This window comes from Hyposmocoma kahamanoa, unplaced genomic scaffold (assembly GCF_003589595.1).
Source record: "Hyposmocoma kahamanoa isolate Upper Pololo Valley unplaced genomic scaffold, ASM358959v1 99702, whole genome shotgun sequence".
Lineage (NCBI taxonomy): Eukaryota > Metazoa > Arthropoda > Insecta > Lepidoptera > Cosmopterigidae > Hyposmocoma > Hyposmocoma kahamanoa.
The window spans coordinates 1,484,523-1,502,181 of record NW_020656001.1 but is presented as its reverse complement, the minus strand read 5'-3'; the positions used below and the strand labels follow the sequence as shown (position 1 = coordinate 1,502,181).

At 36.7% G+C, this 17,659-nt stretch overlaps 1 protein-coding gene across 1 annotated transcript in view; it reads left to right on the top strand.

Moving 5' to 3' along the window:
• The first annotated feature begins 4,493 nt into the window (after positions 1-4,493).
• Positions 4,494-17,659, top strand: part of LOC113239161 (titin homolog) — a 111,961-nt gene continuing 98,795 nt past the window's right edge. Inside the window, exon 1 of the mRNA XM_026476033.1 lies at positions 4,494-4,648. Coding sequence (XP_026331818.1) covers positions 4,494-4,648 — 155 coding nt within the window. The remainder of the gene's footprint in view (positions 4,649-17,659) is intronic.

The window sequence follows — 17,659 nt, the reverse complement described above, 5'->3', positions numbered from 1 at the left end:
AATAATAATAATAATAATAATAATAATAATAATAATAATAATAATAACTTTATTTATAGCCATTACAAATACTATAAAAATAATTACAGTAATATGTTTTAAGTAATTGATTGGTTGCTAACCAGGCAGGCAACATCCAGACCCCACAAAAGGATTCAACCTGTGTTAGCGGATAGTAATGCTGCCACCACGGCGGGAAAGCATCAATCTAAGTTGTAACAAACAAATGGCTTATAAGTAAACTAAATAAAACTCTGTAGTCCCAAAACTAGTACAATAAGACTGTTCTTTTGGGACTAAGAAGAAAATAAAATGAAATTTAACAAGGAAACAACATTTAAAGAGTGCGGTTAATTAAGTTTTTAGATTAATCTATGCTGTGTAGTTGGCGGTGTGTATGTAAAAGTGGAGAGTGTGTGTTAAATGTGTTGTGAATTGTACTGATTCGAACATGTAGTGTGTGAATGTGAGCTGTATGAAAGGTGCGTCTTCATTTTTGCTTTTGAATGCGTATAGGGTCAAACATAGGAGAGCCGAATAACAAATAAGTTTAAATGAAATTAATAACAATAATATTTTGCTCTCAGTTTATCATCTTGCACCAAGCGGGATGTCTATCGTCTGATGCTCATAAATATCTCACTTACCTCTATTTTTGTGCGCATTTCGCATAATTAGCGGTTTTGTTTTGCCAATGACAAAATGGTTTGCATATTATCAGGCATTGGAATTAAGCAGAGCATATTTGTGGTAATGTCTCACTCCGAAACCTTGGAATGATCGAAAGTACAAGGGATAAAATCAAAACACAAGGTTACATTTTTACATACAATTAAAAAACTTTCCTTCTATATACACTACCGTAGCGACATAGGTAATAAATAGCTTCACAAATATATAAAACAAAATGCTAACAATTTCAAGATTTCAGAGGGAATAGGTAGTACATACAGTATGCATATGTATTACCTGCTTCATTAAAGTTTAAGTAGGTAGATATCTTTTAATATTATAGACAAATGGACTGTCCACCTTTCACTGTGAGAAATGGAAATATTCGAACAATACATAAGTACTGCTTACTAGCGTACATAAAGTAGCTATCAGTAGGTAGGTATCTCAAAGGAAGTGATTTGAATAGAAGCAATTTCTCCGGCAGTGTCCACTAGTAACCGCGTTCTTGTTTGTGTGGACTCTGGCATAATTCACACCAGAACTTTGACAAGCGAGTAGCGGTAGGAAATTATTATAATCGCGAAAAAAGCGATCAGCTGTTGAGCTCCAGCGGGTGTGGGGCGTGCAAAATATTCGCAGCATCCGTATACACTCGCACTACATTTTTCCGTATTATTTATAGAAAGACGGCGCGCAGGACCGGGAGCGCGCACACGGCGAGCCGCGCGCGGCCCGAGAGGACCCGACTGGAGCCCTATGGAGCCCCCCGCGTTCCCGGAGCTCGGCCTGCAGACAGTGCGAGCGGCACCCGGCAGCGCCGCCGCCCTCGTGCTGCCCAAGCCCTCCGGCACGCCGCCCTTCACATACGCATGGTACGTGCTATTTCCAGACCGTTTTTACGCTTTTCTTCGCGTCATAAACACGCACGCGTCATGTCCAAGCCAAAACACGTCGACTCCACATCGGAAAACTAGGTAAAATATCTGCCACATTGTGCGGTAATTAACGGTATTACAGCACTACAATAAAATCAAAAACTATTTAGTGATTGGTCGAGTCGAGGGATAATGGATTTTAATTTGTGCGCGATAAGGTGCAGTGTTGGTGGATGAGCAGCGACGCAGCAGCGAGCGTCGTCGTCGCGCCGGGAAGCGTTGTTTGTTTTTACGTGTCGATGTATAAATACAGACCAGGAAGTCGGCCGAAGACACACGACACTGCGCCTGTTGTACTGTAATGTAATAGTAATTTGGGATGTGAACTCATAGAAAAATGTTCGAAATGCGATTTCCGACAATGCGGCTTGTGTTACCAAAAATGCGGCATATCTGGGCCAAGTCTCCGGTGGGCAGGCGCGATTTAATTTCTAAACGCTCGATGCGCGTTTCGTAGTAGGTACATGGCCACCATTGACGTAATTCTCGTATATACGAACTTATCGTGTGTAGGCACCTATAATTATGTTCTAATCACTGTAAGGTTCGTGGACCTCTCAATCTTTTGCAGTAAAAAGATCTTACTGTAGTCAACGAATTCCCTTCGGAACTATAGCTAACATAGTCCACCAAATGCAAACTTTGTGCAGTTTTCTTCTTATTAAAGTGCGTTGAACCAGTTCTGAGGGCCATGACCTAAAATGCCATTTGTTACTTCACCTTATACTCGAAAGGAAATCGTCGCGGAAGTATAAAAGATACCTTTTTGGTTTTCTGTTCTAAAGTTGTACGTTCAACAATATTAAGTAATAAGGGAAATGACGAGGACGTATAATAATAAACAATTTGTGATATTTATTGGAAGGTAATTACTAGGTTTTTGATGAGAAATTATTTTTAGAATATAATCGAATGCATTTGTACAGAAGTAAAAGTAATACAAAGTTGAATAATTATTTCGAAAAACTTAAAAAACCTATACTTTGGTATAACAAAAGTTTAGTAACTTTTGTAAGTATAATACAGAAAAGGGTGGTTTGCTTTAATATCACACATCACAGCAGTAGAACCCCTTGTGAAAGAGTTCGTCCAGGGAAAGTACCTATGGCTACGTTACCTATTTTTGCCGCCAAGTAATGAGACCATTACTGCGTTTCGTTTTTGAAGGTTAAGGGTGCTGGTAAAATTAAGCTCATGGAACTTTCAACATATGTATCAGAGTGACGGGCGCAGTGGCTATGGCCCGGAGCGGCACTACAATTGTTAGGGACAGGCTTGTCGTTAGGTACCGTAAAAAAACTGATTCAAGACTTTACCGTCTTAGTCAGCCATGACAATGTTACCTGTAAAAGGCCCGAAACGTTAGTTTAAAAAAAAACAAATACACGCGATTTAGGCCCGAAAAATAGTTTCATTTCCACAATTTTCTAAATACTATTTATACAATGTACTTTGACGATTCAAGTGGCTATTACAATTTAAGTTAACACCTGTCAAATTTAGAAGCCGTGAATAACTTTTCACGCCGAAAGATTCCGAAACTTTGAACTCGACTAAATGTGTTTAAAATAGTCACGAATAATCCATGGAATCTCTGGAAATTCTTACATTCCCTTTCGTAACCTGTATCATAATTTTTTTAGATCAGTTAACCACAAAATTAATTTTAAAATCATAATTCTTCTAGAGCTACAACAAAGTTGGCCACTTTAAATCACGCTCATAGATTGCGGTAATCCAATTTATTCCAAATTTAAGTTTAGCGTTCGTTTGTCAAACTTCGAACATGCAAATGTTTCGATTTAGAAATCTGTTGTGCTGTTATAATGTTTTTCATCAAACGAATTCATAATTAGCAGTTTCCCACTTTTACGTTCATAATTTAAATTAGCTAATTTTGAATGATGTCAGCCAAGTTTACTTTTTACTTACCAAAAATAAATATGAGATCAGGAGGAATGCTTGACTGTTGAAACTTGTGGCGCCATCTGACATCTATAGACTGTATCAATATGTGACGATGGCCCTTGACGATAACATGACATAACGCCATCTGTTGTTTTCATGAAGAACTCTCTTGCAAGATTATGACTGAAAGTTAACGTAGAGGTTCTGTTTCAGGAGAGGTGGGCTTGTGAGGCGGGCGTCGCGTTCTAGCGTTCACGTTACTAAAGTAGCTTACAACCCCTATGTAGAGCTCCCTGGATGTCACAGTATTTACCTAACTACCTTAAGTTTCGGACTTATTTTACACTTATCTATCGAATATCCATAATAGGTATAAAAAATTTAAGGTTTTAATTGCCATTTTTATAGTTTATTAAAATATTTTTCCTACAAAAGCATGTAACACTTATGGCGAATGTGGACAATATTTATTTTACGACGTGAAATTTTTTTTAATATTTTCCGATTGACTTGAAAAGTTTAAAAGTCCATTAATTCAATCGTTACCTAGGATCTAGAAATCTTTTGGTGGGTATATTTATTACGTGCTACAACTCACGGTATGCTAACATCATCACTCGTCAAATCATCAATTTTGCGTCGAGTACACGGCAGGAACAGCCTCGGAAGACAGATATTTGAAAAGATAATCACGTTTAGGTATTTTCAATATCGAATGATACTGAATAAATACAAGTATACATATACTTTATTGTAGCTAATTTCACGAAAATAATAAACGGCGACGGGAAATCATCTCTTGCCTTTTTCCGAAGAGGCTTAGTGAAGTCTATAAACTGGCACAGATTGTGAAAAACATGGCGTCCGAGTCGTAAACACAACGGCGCTCGCGTCGCGCCTACAAAAATACTCTGTGTTGGCGCAGTCCGCGGTCAGCCATCGCGTACTCAAAGCGAAACGAAATGTGCTCCCGCAATGGGCAGCAACTGTTGCAAGGGTGATGCCGCCGGCCCCATCCGGTCCAGCTCCTCGATCTACTCCAGGTACTTATGGCTGATCATCGTGCTCGCACAGGAGCTCCAAGGAGTCCCTTGGCCACTGCGCCCCACCAAACCCCTCTCTCCAGCTCTGTACGTAGCGAACCAGTGATCTTCCAGTGCAGTGGTAACCTAGTGCTAGTTATATAACATGGTGTTAGAGGTAGTATATTAATTTTTTCATATTTCATGCACATTTTTTGAACTTTTTCCGTATAATAATCTCTGAAATAGTTTACGAACGCTTGTGCGTATGAGTAAAACAAAGCTTATTTTGTTATTGTCACTTGCACTTTCTATTGTTTAGTGATAAGTTTCACATAATTTTTATTATTTAATTATTAGCGAGAAATAGTCGAATAAAGTTATTCCAATTTTATCTTTAAAAAAGTAGCCCATATTGCCCGTCATTTCGGTAATTGTTTATAAAATATTGAAGCATAACGGCCTTGACCAAAATAAAATTTTATTTTTAAATTCTTGTAGATAATATCGTGAAAATGTTGGCGGTTACCGAATTACTAACCCATGAAATATGCGAAAGTTTTGATGTAGAATCTGTAGCGTTGTATTTATGTAGCTGCCAGTTATTTTCTGAACTTAAATCTAAACCTAGAAGGTTACCGTTTCTAACATCGAATGGTGCGGCATGCGAACATCTCTGTAATTACTTTTATTTAGCAATAATCTTTCTTTCTACTTTCGGGGATAATTCTCAATAATGGATGTATAGAAGCAAGCGTTTTGAAATCAGAATTCGGAAATTCGGAATTAATATTTATTTTCTTCTTATTTTAATATTTTTATCTGACAAAGACAGGCTAGGGTCATCTACCATACTGCCTCGGCTTCAGTGGTGAAGAAATGTTGATTTGAAAAATAGTTGCAACTTTCTAAACGAAGCTGGCGCCATTAATAAATTAGGATTCGCTCTGGGCCTTTTGGAGGGAAAAGTGTCGTTTTTATTTTGACTTTCAATTATTTTGTGAAATCTAGTTTAAAGTGGAATATGATAGAGCTATTGTGCCTTAATCGAAGATTAAAACGCGAAATTATACGAATCTCGAACTAAAATACCCGTATCGGCCCGTTTTAAGGAACCCCGAGTCGATCCAAGCACGCTGCCTCAAATTGCCTATCCTCTTTGTGGCGGCCATGTTTACAGAAACAAGGACTTGTATCCAAGCCAAAATTATTAATTAAAAAAATATTAATATTAGCTTACCGAAAAGGTAATCAAATTTTTGAAATGTCTTTTTAAAAATGATTAATGGCGTGTATATTTTCAAGTACAAAAACAACACGAAAACTTTTTGTTACACGTGTGACTATAAATTGTTCTCGTTCCGAATTCATCGCATGCTTACGTGATAAAAAAATAACGAGTTCTTAGGTTTTCGCGATTATTAATATAAAGGAAATGAAACAATTTTTTTCGAATCTGACTTCCGTGATCAAGGAAGCTGTAACGGATCCGAAGCGTTGAGAAAGGGATTACATGCCAAAAAATAGCTTTATTTCTGTTAAATAAAAATTATTCCAAATTCAACGTGACTAAATGATACGCTGTGTTTACGAGTACATGTGTGCGATAATCGTTTTAGATTCGATGGCTTTCCTAGTTTAGTGGCGTAATAAAAAGCAAATAGAAAAAATCAGCGATATGTAAGTAAATATTTAACATCATTAACTGCAATACTGTGCTATACCGGTAGATCTCAGCTCTAAAATAATTTGTTTTGTTCATTGACTTACAAATAAATGGACGACGGGTCTAATACAAAAACTTAACTTTTTAGCGCGGACCCGACGTCCATATAATTGTAAGTCAATGGTTTTGTTACATTCTTTTTGTCTGGATCTGTTATCGCGCCATTTTTAACCGACTTCAAAAAAAGAGGAGGTTATATGTACGGTTGTATGCATGTTTTTAGATGTCTTCGTCAATTGTGGTTCCATTTTGAAAATTCTTTTTTGTTTGAAAGGATGCACTTTCGTGGTAGTCCCAAGTCAGAACCTTATGAGGGGATCCCATAAAAGTCGACTTTTCTTAATACGTGTTATCAATAAATCATCGTTACCATGATAACCAGAAAAGAAAATAAAATGTAAAAAGGAGTCCGTAACAGTCCCACTGTCACTAGGAAGTCAGAATCTAACGGAAGGATCCGTATACTACTTTTTTTTCCATCCTCTAAGAGAGGATCCCATGGAAATCGAAAAAATGATAAGCAAACTTTCGAGGTGAGTTTTTTTTAATGGAAAAGTTACAATTATGGCTAGACGATTTATTTATTTATTACGTGTCGTAGAAGGCGACTAGGAGCAAGATATAAAAAAAATAATATTAAAAAAACATATATTTTTGTTATTAAGTACTTGATTTATTTTAAATATACATATGACAATTATTTTATAGGTACCTAAACTTTCACTGAATTTAATTAACATTTGTATAAAACTTAATTATCATTTTTTACTTAGCAAAAATATTCTAAAAAATATGTTATTCCTGCGTATAAAGGCATATTAACTAGAGAACTTAATAATAATATAATTAACATAATAATACATTTTTCCGACGAAATGTCATAAATTTCAGAGTAGCTTATGTTCAATAACTTCGTCTGTGTTCAATTCTAATTCAGAATATAAGTAAACTATTTTTGCCATAAAATATTCCTATTTAACTACCTCTGCTAGCACGCGCCCATACTGTGGTGCCGCGCTGTCGTCGATGATTTTTCTGTTAGTTCCACAAATCCCCACTAATCCTGAATTTTTTTTTAACTTTATTCCACAAATTCCTACTGGAACGTAGTACTTGTTACGCAGTGGGCATTTGTGTACAAACGGCTATTTTCAAGTTTACTTAGAGCTAGACTGTTTCTTAAAAAAAATCACATAACTATGTTAAAATAATCGAGTAGAGTACATATGAAATAAATACGACATTTAAAAATGTAAATAATAACAAAACCAACAAGTCAAACTAAACTAAAAAAAAGACTACTGTGAATATGTGGTTTTTCCGATAATTTAAATTTTTTTTCATTTATAAAATAAAATATCTAATCATTCTTCACGTCACTTTCTCAAATAATGCTTCCAGTGCTTCTACTAAAGTTATTGGTTATTTTTGAAATAAAAATATTTTGCAATTAAAAAAAATGTTCTTTGTAATCTATATTTCATTCTATATTGACAAATAGCCTACAAGACATTTTGAATATCCTTGTATCCATGTAGTAGAATCGATTTGACTTTTCTTACACCTTCAAGAGCGACGATAAACAAATTGCTTGAGTACACATTTAAGAAGAATTCTGTATTTTAAACTAAGTTCAAAAGTCCATTTTCAATTTTAAGAAAAAAACACAATTCAATATGTGTCGTAATATTAACTGGACATTGGCGCTGAAAATCAATTGTTTACGGCAAACTCCGAATCTGTCATCTACAAATGTAATATACCTAATATATAAAATAATATTATGGTGGGGATTTTTTCCACAAATCCCCACTACCTGGCAAATATTACGTTAGTGGGGATTTGAGGAATATCATATATGAACTATCAGCTTCTTTGTTAATTATTTACTATATTTCAATACAATATTTCTATTCAATTATAATGAATTACGTTCCTGTTTACACGATATTTTGAAATAATTTTTTAATGAACATTTTTGAATTCATTATTCTTAGTAATAGTACTACAAAAATACAAATTAAAGTGTAAAAAACGTTGAAAATGAATACACAGATTGATTTGAACAACGATTTTATTATTTTTAACATGTTCAGACCGGGATCAAAATGACCATAATTAGTTGTCTGGCGACAAACATTTTCACATGGCCGTCACCGGCTTACAGGATGGAAAGGTCACCGGTGGTACATCATCAATCCTATATATCAGAAGTTTATATCAATCAATATATATAAAAAAGCATATATCAATCAGAAGTTTTGTCAGGCGGGGTGCGCCAACTTTTTTTGCCAGTTTAAATAAATAAATTGTAAGTACGTCTGTGTTTTTGCACGATTCTCGATGGATAGTCGTTTGGATTTGACATTTAAGGCAGTATTCATAGTTGTAAAATTTTTGGACATTCGGGACGGGCTTTGCCAATCTGCTATTTTACATTTTAATTTTTCTTGAATGATTTAATATAAGGGCAAAGGCAAGTCGTCGGTATGAAATATATTCTAAGAGAAATTGCTACATCTTGAGTTAACTTGTGTTTGTTTCAGAGTGAGATTGTCATTTATATATATCAGCCACACAATATTTTTGATGAGCTCTATGATCGAGTGGCTTGCAATTCGGTTTTCATGGTGTCGTACTCTCTGAGGTCCAGGATGCGATCCCCGGCCGGGACAGTGTAGAAACTAACTTTTTTATATTGTCTCAGGTCTGGGTGTGTGTGGTGCCGTCGTTGTTTCCGATTTCCATAACACAAGTGCTTTAGCTACTTACTTTGGGATCAGCGCAACGTATGAGTTGTTGTCTAATATTTATTTATAACATAAGCAATTACTTTATTACAGTAGTGTGTTTAGAAAAATTATTCATGTCGTAAACAGTAATGGATGACCTCGAAAAAGGCCTTGGTAATTTTTCATGAAAACTAAAATATAGATTGCTTGAAAGTTTTTTTAAAATTTTCTCGCCGACAAGGCCTTTGAAGACGTTCATTAATTTTCGGACGCGTATACGTGTGGCATATGTTTCAAAGGTATTTTGCGTTGTTTTCTATGTATAGACATGATGTACTTATTTAAATTTCCAATAAAATAGTTCTTTAAGTAGCAGTAGAGCTCCTTGTGAATGAGTTCGTCTAAGAAAGTATCACCTTCCCTATTTCTGCCGCCAAGCAGCAATGTCAGCGTTACGGTGTTCCGGTTTTGAAGGGTAAGGTTGCTGGTGAAGTTACAGCCACATGGGACTTGTCAACTTATGTCTCAGGGTGACGGACGCAGTAGCAGTCCCCTTAGATCTTATATATTGTATACCTAGAACATCTTGTTAGAAGTTTCTTCGACGTTGAAAATTTTCTCATCGGTGAACAGGATGGAAGGAAAAAGTTCGTTCAGGGAAGTACTGCCACCTTACCTATTTCTGCCGTCAACATTGCTTGGTGGCACTGCAACTGTTATGGACAGGCGTATAGTTTACCATCAGGCGCACAACTAATTCGTAAAAAAGTCAGTCAGTGTTATTCATAGATATTGCTATGGTGTTATTACATAAAAAGTCCTTGGTGAGGCAACATTAGTATTATTATTGATACAAAGGTTGAACAATACACAGAAAAATTACTATCTGACAGGACCCGAACCAACGTCTATTGCCACACCGGGGCATTGAGTATATAACCAGAAATAGAGCCGAAATAAGGGCCATACATTCCTGGTAACTAACTCATCAGTGATATATCACTCATAAATATCAACTCTCGTTTGCAGTGAAATATAGACAGCGCCAAAAATTAACCTGTGTGCATTGACTTACAAATAAATGGACGACGGGTCTAATACAAAAACCACGAAAAAAATGTCCCAAGTCAACCTATTCGAAATTTAAATTGTTATGTCATCGCAGTATCGCGCTGTCCGTAGAACAAATGAAGACTAAAGCGGCGTGTCGCGCTCTGTATACGATTTTAGCGCCTTACAAGTGCGGACACTTTTTAGCGCGGACCCGACGTCCATATAATTGTAAGTCAATACCTGTGTGTAAGTCTCCGTATATTCCAAAAATATTCTGTATTTATTGTAATACAGAAAATATCTCTAACAGTGGCGTACTGTTCCATTCGGTGGTGTGGGCAAAACAGCAAAACATCTAATTACAAAACATATGAAATCAAATTTTATCGGTAATTAAATGTTAAATACGTAATTCTGCAATTTCCATTACAGCAAAGCTCAAGTTAACTGGTCGATTTGAAGTGAAACAATTGACGACACCCCTTGATGATACCCATCAATTGTTTCGAACTCGGGCTAGCCAATCGGAGCGCAGTAGTCATAGTAATGATATGGCAGAATAGTTTTCAAACAAATTAAATAACATTTCGCCTCTATTTGTGGTTATATACCTAGTCGATGTTCTGGATAAATACTCAATGCACCGGGGTCACCTCTCTTACCAATTAAGCTACAGACACAGTCAGTTTTCGATTAAATATATTGGTAGATCCACGATTCCATGCAAAAGCAAACCCAAATACCTCGCGTCCTCGCGACCTCGCGTCGACACGTGTAACTTAATTTTTTCTGACACTTTGGGGGTTTTGTTTGTGCCACTGCAAAACGGGAAACTTATTTAAGGAAAAGCAATGGAAAGGAAAAATAATTTGGAAGAATGTAACAGGGTAGTGCGATTAGTTTAAACGTTACATAGAAATACACAAACATACCTTTTTATAAAAAAAAACCGACCTCAAGAGTTCTTGGAATTACATCTATTTGCCAAGTTTTATTGAAATCGGTTACCGGACAGTGCGCGTAACCGGTTTCACCCCCTAGTTTGCCACCCTTTAGAGGTGGAATATTTTCTTCAAATTTTAACGGGACCAATACTGAGATACCCTCTTTCCAGCAAAAAAAGAACCATCAAAATCGTTTCACAAATTTTTGAGTTATCGCGTACCATATATATAAAAAACTGTCTACTTAAAACCTCCTCCTTTTTTAAAGTCAGTTCATAAAAACCATATGACTAATGTAATATGATATATATAGCATCATATTTACAGTTTTATATTTATTTATTAAGTAGTTCTGAAGTCTGAATATAATTCGTTCTGATAATAGATCTTTTTAGATTTTAGTAAAATATTTGATCGAAGGTGTTAAGCAGATGTTGCGAATTAGTCTATGTGCTTGTTGCAGAATTGTATTGGGCTTAAACGGCTTTCATATGGCTTTTATGCCGCCAGCGCCACCTGTAGGAAACTTACAAAAGTTGTTACTAGTTAATAGTTGTTTGCCATCGGGAAAACTCTGAAACCAGTCTAATAACTGACGTGTTAAAGAAATGGACAGTGGGTTAAAACCCAATGGATGATTGGGGTTTAACCGGTTTTAACTCAAAGCGCCGGTTTAATCCCATTTCGGGCCATAATCGTCGGCAGAAACGGCGAATACGAAATTCCATATTTATTACAAATTTCGACGTAAAAAATCTTTTTTAGAAGAAAAAAAGGCGACTCTTCACAATGCCTACCTCGCAATATTCTCATTACTAAGGATGCACTATACGATCCGATTTTTACGAAAAGTGATTCAAGGGCATACGATCTAACGATTTTTTTTTAGCTTTTTAGCTTACATTCCTATATTTTTATTAACCGACTTCAAAAAAGGAGGAGGTTCTCAATTCGACTGTACGTTCTTTTTTTTTTTCTTTTTTTGTATGTATGTTACGCGATAACTCCGGTATTTGTGAACCGATTTTCATGATTCTTTTTTTGTTGGAAAGACGGTAATTCCATAGTAGTCCCATTTCATTTTGAAGAATATCATCCACCTCAAAGGGTGGCTGTTCACGCATGTAGAGTCATTTTTATAAATAGCTCCTAACTTTAATTTAGGAGCAATTACTTTTAGCAATTATTTAGTTGATTTTGCTATTTCTCCAATTCAAGGCGTTTTTCTCTCGATATACTTTGAGTAGTGTCGTAGTGAGAACCTATTTTTATTATCTCCAGTATCAAGTCCTGTGTAGTGGCGAACTAGGGGATATTTCAATGAAACTTAGCAAATAGACGTAATTCCACTTTTGAGGTCGGTTTTTTTAGTACTCTGTACTGAGATTATTTTAAGGTACTATTCATCCCTGCCTAAACTTCAAATTGGAGGATTTTGAAATGGAATGTTTTATTTAGCACTGGTACTATCGTAACAGTAGGATTATAACTTTAAGTGATATATATGTATATTTAGTTAAGTGATAATTTTTTGGAGCTACTCGAGACGCGTCATACAACTACTGACGTTGGAATGTAGCGAGTTTCTTCAAAAAGGTAGGGTCTGAAAAACAGCTTAAGCTGAGACCCTTTCCTTTTTATCTACACAATATATGTAACTATAGATAATGTTATTTAAGACTAAATTGTTATGTAAATGTAGATAAATAAAGCTCTTTATTATTATTATTATATCCGTATTGGCTCATTCCAATGCGATTTTCAAACGAATTAGTTGAATTAGTTCAATAGAAAGGCAAATCGAATTGTCTAGATCAGAAAGCAATAAACGTTTTGTAATAATATTATTCAATTTTAATGAAATTTGATTTAAAACCAATATTTAATGTAAATAGCTGCCCTCGAGTTCAGGCGTTAATGGGTTTAACCCAATTTGGACCCGGCGTTATCCTGGTTATAGGAATCTTTGTAAATACGAACTTGGCCGACAAAATACGTTGGCAAACAATGGCAAATGATTATTTAGTACAGATGCATAGATATGGTTGCATGTTAATAGATTTTTAATAAGGATTGTTTCATACAAATACAAATGTTATTGCGAACTGTTTGCCCAAAGTTTGCGTGGCTGCGTCTTCTTCCGCAAAATGACCATTGCTTTTTTAATCGGTCATCCAGCTAATATTATTTACTTAATTCGAAGCTGCTTAACTAATTTGAATAATATACTCCCGGACACGTAATTCGAGTCACCTCGCATTTTTGTCGTAAAGGGCTAGAATACAAAAATAGTGTTATCTAAATTCCCAACAAGGACTTATGGAAAAGTCGTTTAGTATACTAGTTTCGAATTTGCGTAATAATTTAGACCAGTCACACATTATTTAAGCTTAGGGCACTTAATACTGAAAATGCGTGTTGGCTGTTGTTTATTAAATATTGGTACCTAGTGGAAACATGTTTGGGCCCATGATACGACAACACGGTATGTTTAGAAGCATTATGCACATAGAGGCAGGCGAAGACCTAGACCAGTTGTTTATATTTTTTTATGATACCAAGTTTCGGACGAATTAAATCGCAAAGATCTGTGGGGTACTGCCACTGCGCTGAGACATAATTTGACAAGTTTAATGTGCTTGTAATTTCACCGGCACCCTTACCCTTCGAAACCGGAACGCAGTAATGTTTGGCGGTAGTACTTCCCTTGAGGAACTCTTTCACAAGGAGCTCTAGTGCTACAATATTATTATTTTATACTATATTATTATTATTATTTGTTATATATATCCTTATTATTTGACCTTAGAATCGATTTTAAAACGCTCTATAGTTGTTGGCACTTTAAGGTTATGTACTTCTCACCTATGTATATATTTTAATACAGCTACTGCCGTAGTTTGTGCTATCCACCACGATCCTGTGCTAATCTCACTCATCTACTGTCGGCAACGTTAACAATGTCATCCACTCATCTCGCTACAGGATGTCTCACATTTCTATACCTCTCTCTCCATCTGTTTTCACCACGACACGCAACATGTCCTGCAAGTTCCAGCAAGCCCTCTGTTTCATTGTAAGTTTTACTCTTAAGCCACAATATGACGGTCTTTTTACAGGGACACTTGACTTGCCAACTTATGTATCAGGGTGAAATGGCTGTAACCCTAAAAAGAGGTGACCAGGTTCACGACAGTAAAACAGAAAACTTCTGGTCCACAAATTTATTAAAAGTCGGGTTAAGAAGAAATGGTAACAAAGAAGTAAGGAGTAAGGCTGTAATAATAAAAAGGTATTAATAGAAAAACAGGTACATTAATATAAAACACTTCCTAACTTGATGGATATCAAGAGTTATTTAAGTAGACACTTACCCCTAAAAGGGCTGAGTTATACTGAATACTATATACGAATAACACAGATACGTATTCATAGGTACATGATAAGGCTGTAGACTGTTATACACATAGATTTAGTAGATATACTAAATCTATGGTTATACACTTATTAGAATTGACACATGATTTAGATCAGAGGCTCCCAGACCATTTTCCCATAGACCATTTTCAAAATTTATCTGGTTCCGGTGGACCCCTTGCAGCTTTTTTTTTTATTGTGACTCGGCAAAATGACTGCACCGCGCTTGATGGAAAGTGCGAATACAGTCCAGAGATTAGAGTAACGGATGGAAAACACAAATATTTTCACACCGTCACTATAATTTTGCCGGTCTGGCCAAATGCTTCTTCACACTACGTTTGAAGGACCCGATGTTATAGAGGGGAGGGAATACATGCGCCGGGAGTTGGTTCCACAATTTGATGGTTCGGCATAAAAACGAATTGCCAAACTTTTTAGTGCGGGTCGGTATTGAACTGACCGTCCAACTGTGGCAACGCAGTCCGGCACGGGTGGTCCGCTGATGGAAAGGAGAGGAAGGGATTTACATTTCTACCATATTCCACATCCATATTATTTTTTGTCACGCCAACGTATACCCCAGTCGAGTCACCCGTGGACCCCTGAACCACTTTGGGAACTTAGGATTTAGATTATATTATAATAATTATAACTTAGTAAAAGAATCAAAATTAGACGCGATTGAATTTAAACGACACAACATTACGAACGAAACAAAATCAGAATGTGAGGGAAAAGAATGGAACAATTCAAAATTTAAATTTAAATACGAGAGGCCAGGAACCGGTGAAAGACGATAAAAAGATGCCATGACGATGCAAGCAGGTCACACCGTCACAAGGGTGACGGGTGCAGTGACAGTGCCCCTTAGATCTTTACTATTTAAAGCTCTGAGTGGCAAGACTACAAGACTCGCTCTATGGCTCTTTGTGCGACTCACTCTGTAGCCTTCTATGTGATCGTCCACGTCTCGGCACCGTAAGTAATAGTGGGCAAGACACATTGGTTAAATAAGCGGGTCTTCAAATACAAACTGACAAGTTTTATGGTCATGTACACAAGCACTTTTTTCAAAACCGGAACGCAATAATGTTCATATGACGGCTTGGCGGCTGAATTAGGTCAGCTGGTAGAAATTCCCTGTACTAAATCTTTCACAAAGAGCTCAGAAGTTCATCAGTAGCATGCGTTCGTTCAATTAGACATCACATTACACCAATATCTTGGCTTGTCTCCAGTCAGTTTAGCGAATCTTGCGCAAGCCTCGTTGCACTTGATCGCGGAGCTTCGATGCGTGCGCGCCGCATTGATTTTATAGCCATACCTACGCTGCTACTAAATATCTTGATTACAATACGAGATAATCTAAGAACGTAAATAGGATTATTTTTAGTAGTTTTTGCCTGGGCAATTTATTTTGGCATGTCTTTAAATGATCAGTTTAAATTTGCAAAAGCAGCAGACAAAAATCTAAACGGTCGTCTTTTTTAACGATTGATCATTTTTCTCTGGGTCATAAAATAAATTAAATCAATCGATGTTTTAATTTGTTCTGAGCTACGCAAAAAATGTTTGATTTCTATAAATTAACTTTGATAGTTTTATGTTGGGCCTCAAATCTTTTTTTTATAATATCAAGAGACGGGACGAACAAGTCGTGCGCCTGAAGGCAAGCTACACGCCTGTCCACAGTTGTATTGCCACTCAACTCTTTAAATCGCAAAGATCTGAGGCACACTGCCACTGCGTCCGTCACTCTGAGACATAAGTTGACAAGTCATATGTGCCTGTAATTTCACCAGCAACCTTACCCTTCCAAACCGGAGCATAACTAATTTTTTTGAAACCACTGATCATTGTAAATCCAGTGAGATTCCTCTAAGGTTATATTGCAATTATGACAATATTTGTTATTCTGCTAAAATCTAGTTGCGATGGCAGTTGAGTCTCAATAAATAGAGTTTCAGTGGAATGACATTAATCGCATTCATTCACTCAATGTGCAAACTTTAACGATCGATGTGGCTTTATCAAAACTACCATAGAAATGACTAATCATATCTTAATCAATAAACAACGTCATTGACTATATAGCGATACTAAATCATTGCAATGGCAGTTAAATAGTGAGCGCCCACGACGCGAAAGTTTTCGTGCGGCCGCCGCGCGGTAACCGCCTAGTTACCACGCTTTCACGTACATTAATGGCGAACCTGAATTCTATTTACTAGGCAACAACATTTAAATTCATCTGAATAATACAAACGGATCTGGTCTACGTGGCCCGGTTGCCGCATAGACCAAAGACAAGCCAGACTCGCCCGCGCGCTCGGAACCCTCATTTAAGTTAAAACGTATTTGCGTTTAAATAAATAGAGCGTATTTTGCCATAGACAGTTCAGTCTCTAAACACTATTGCCACGCGGTCACCGCGCGGCCGTGTCTTAAATCGACGGTTAGCCTCTGACAAGACACGATTCTTAATTTTTATTCGGCTATAAGTTAAGAGCTTGAGCACAGCATCTCTCTCGGTCTTATGCCGCCCGCATCCAGTCGTTGCCGGTCACCTTTCTCAGTTCGCCCGTCCATCTTGCCGCAGCGCGTCCCACACTACCTTTTCCTTGACGTGGTCGCCATTCCAGGACAACTCTGCTCCATCAGCGATCAACCCACCTACAGACATGCCTAGCCAACTGCCACTTAAGCTTACTAATTTTGCGAGCTATATCGGTGGCATTAATTTTGTCTGACGTATGACCTCATTAGAAATTCCGTCCGTATACCCCTTTTTTCCTATATCTGTGGTCCGTACCAAACACTGTATCTACACACAACTGAGATGATTTAAAATTAGCAGACTTGGGAACCAGGACCCAGATTCAGAAGTCTTCGATATTTTAACCGAATCGTGTGATTGAATATCGTTCTCGAATCGAAGGGCGCTTTCGGAGCTATTCAGAACATTCGAGTTAAATCGTTATCCAACATCGTACGAAGTTAGCCAGTGAAATAGATTATAAGAAAAATGAAAATCTTTTTATGCACATTTTTAAGACTTTAAAGGCCTAAAATGTAGGAATACAATTAGTCTCGCATTAAAATCAATGAAATTGAGCAAAATCCAGATTTTATTTAAAATATATGGAGTTCTTAGATTTTCGCGATTGTTACACATAGGAAATGAAACTACACACATTAAAAGTGTCTAGGGATCAAGTACGTTTAAGAGTATTGCTGCAATTAG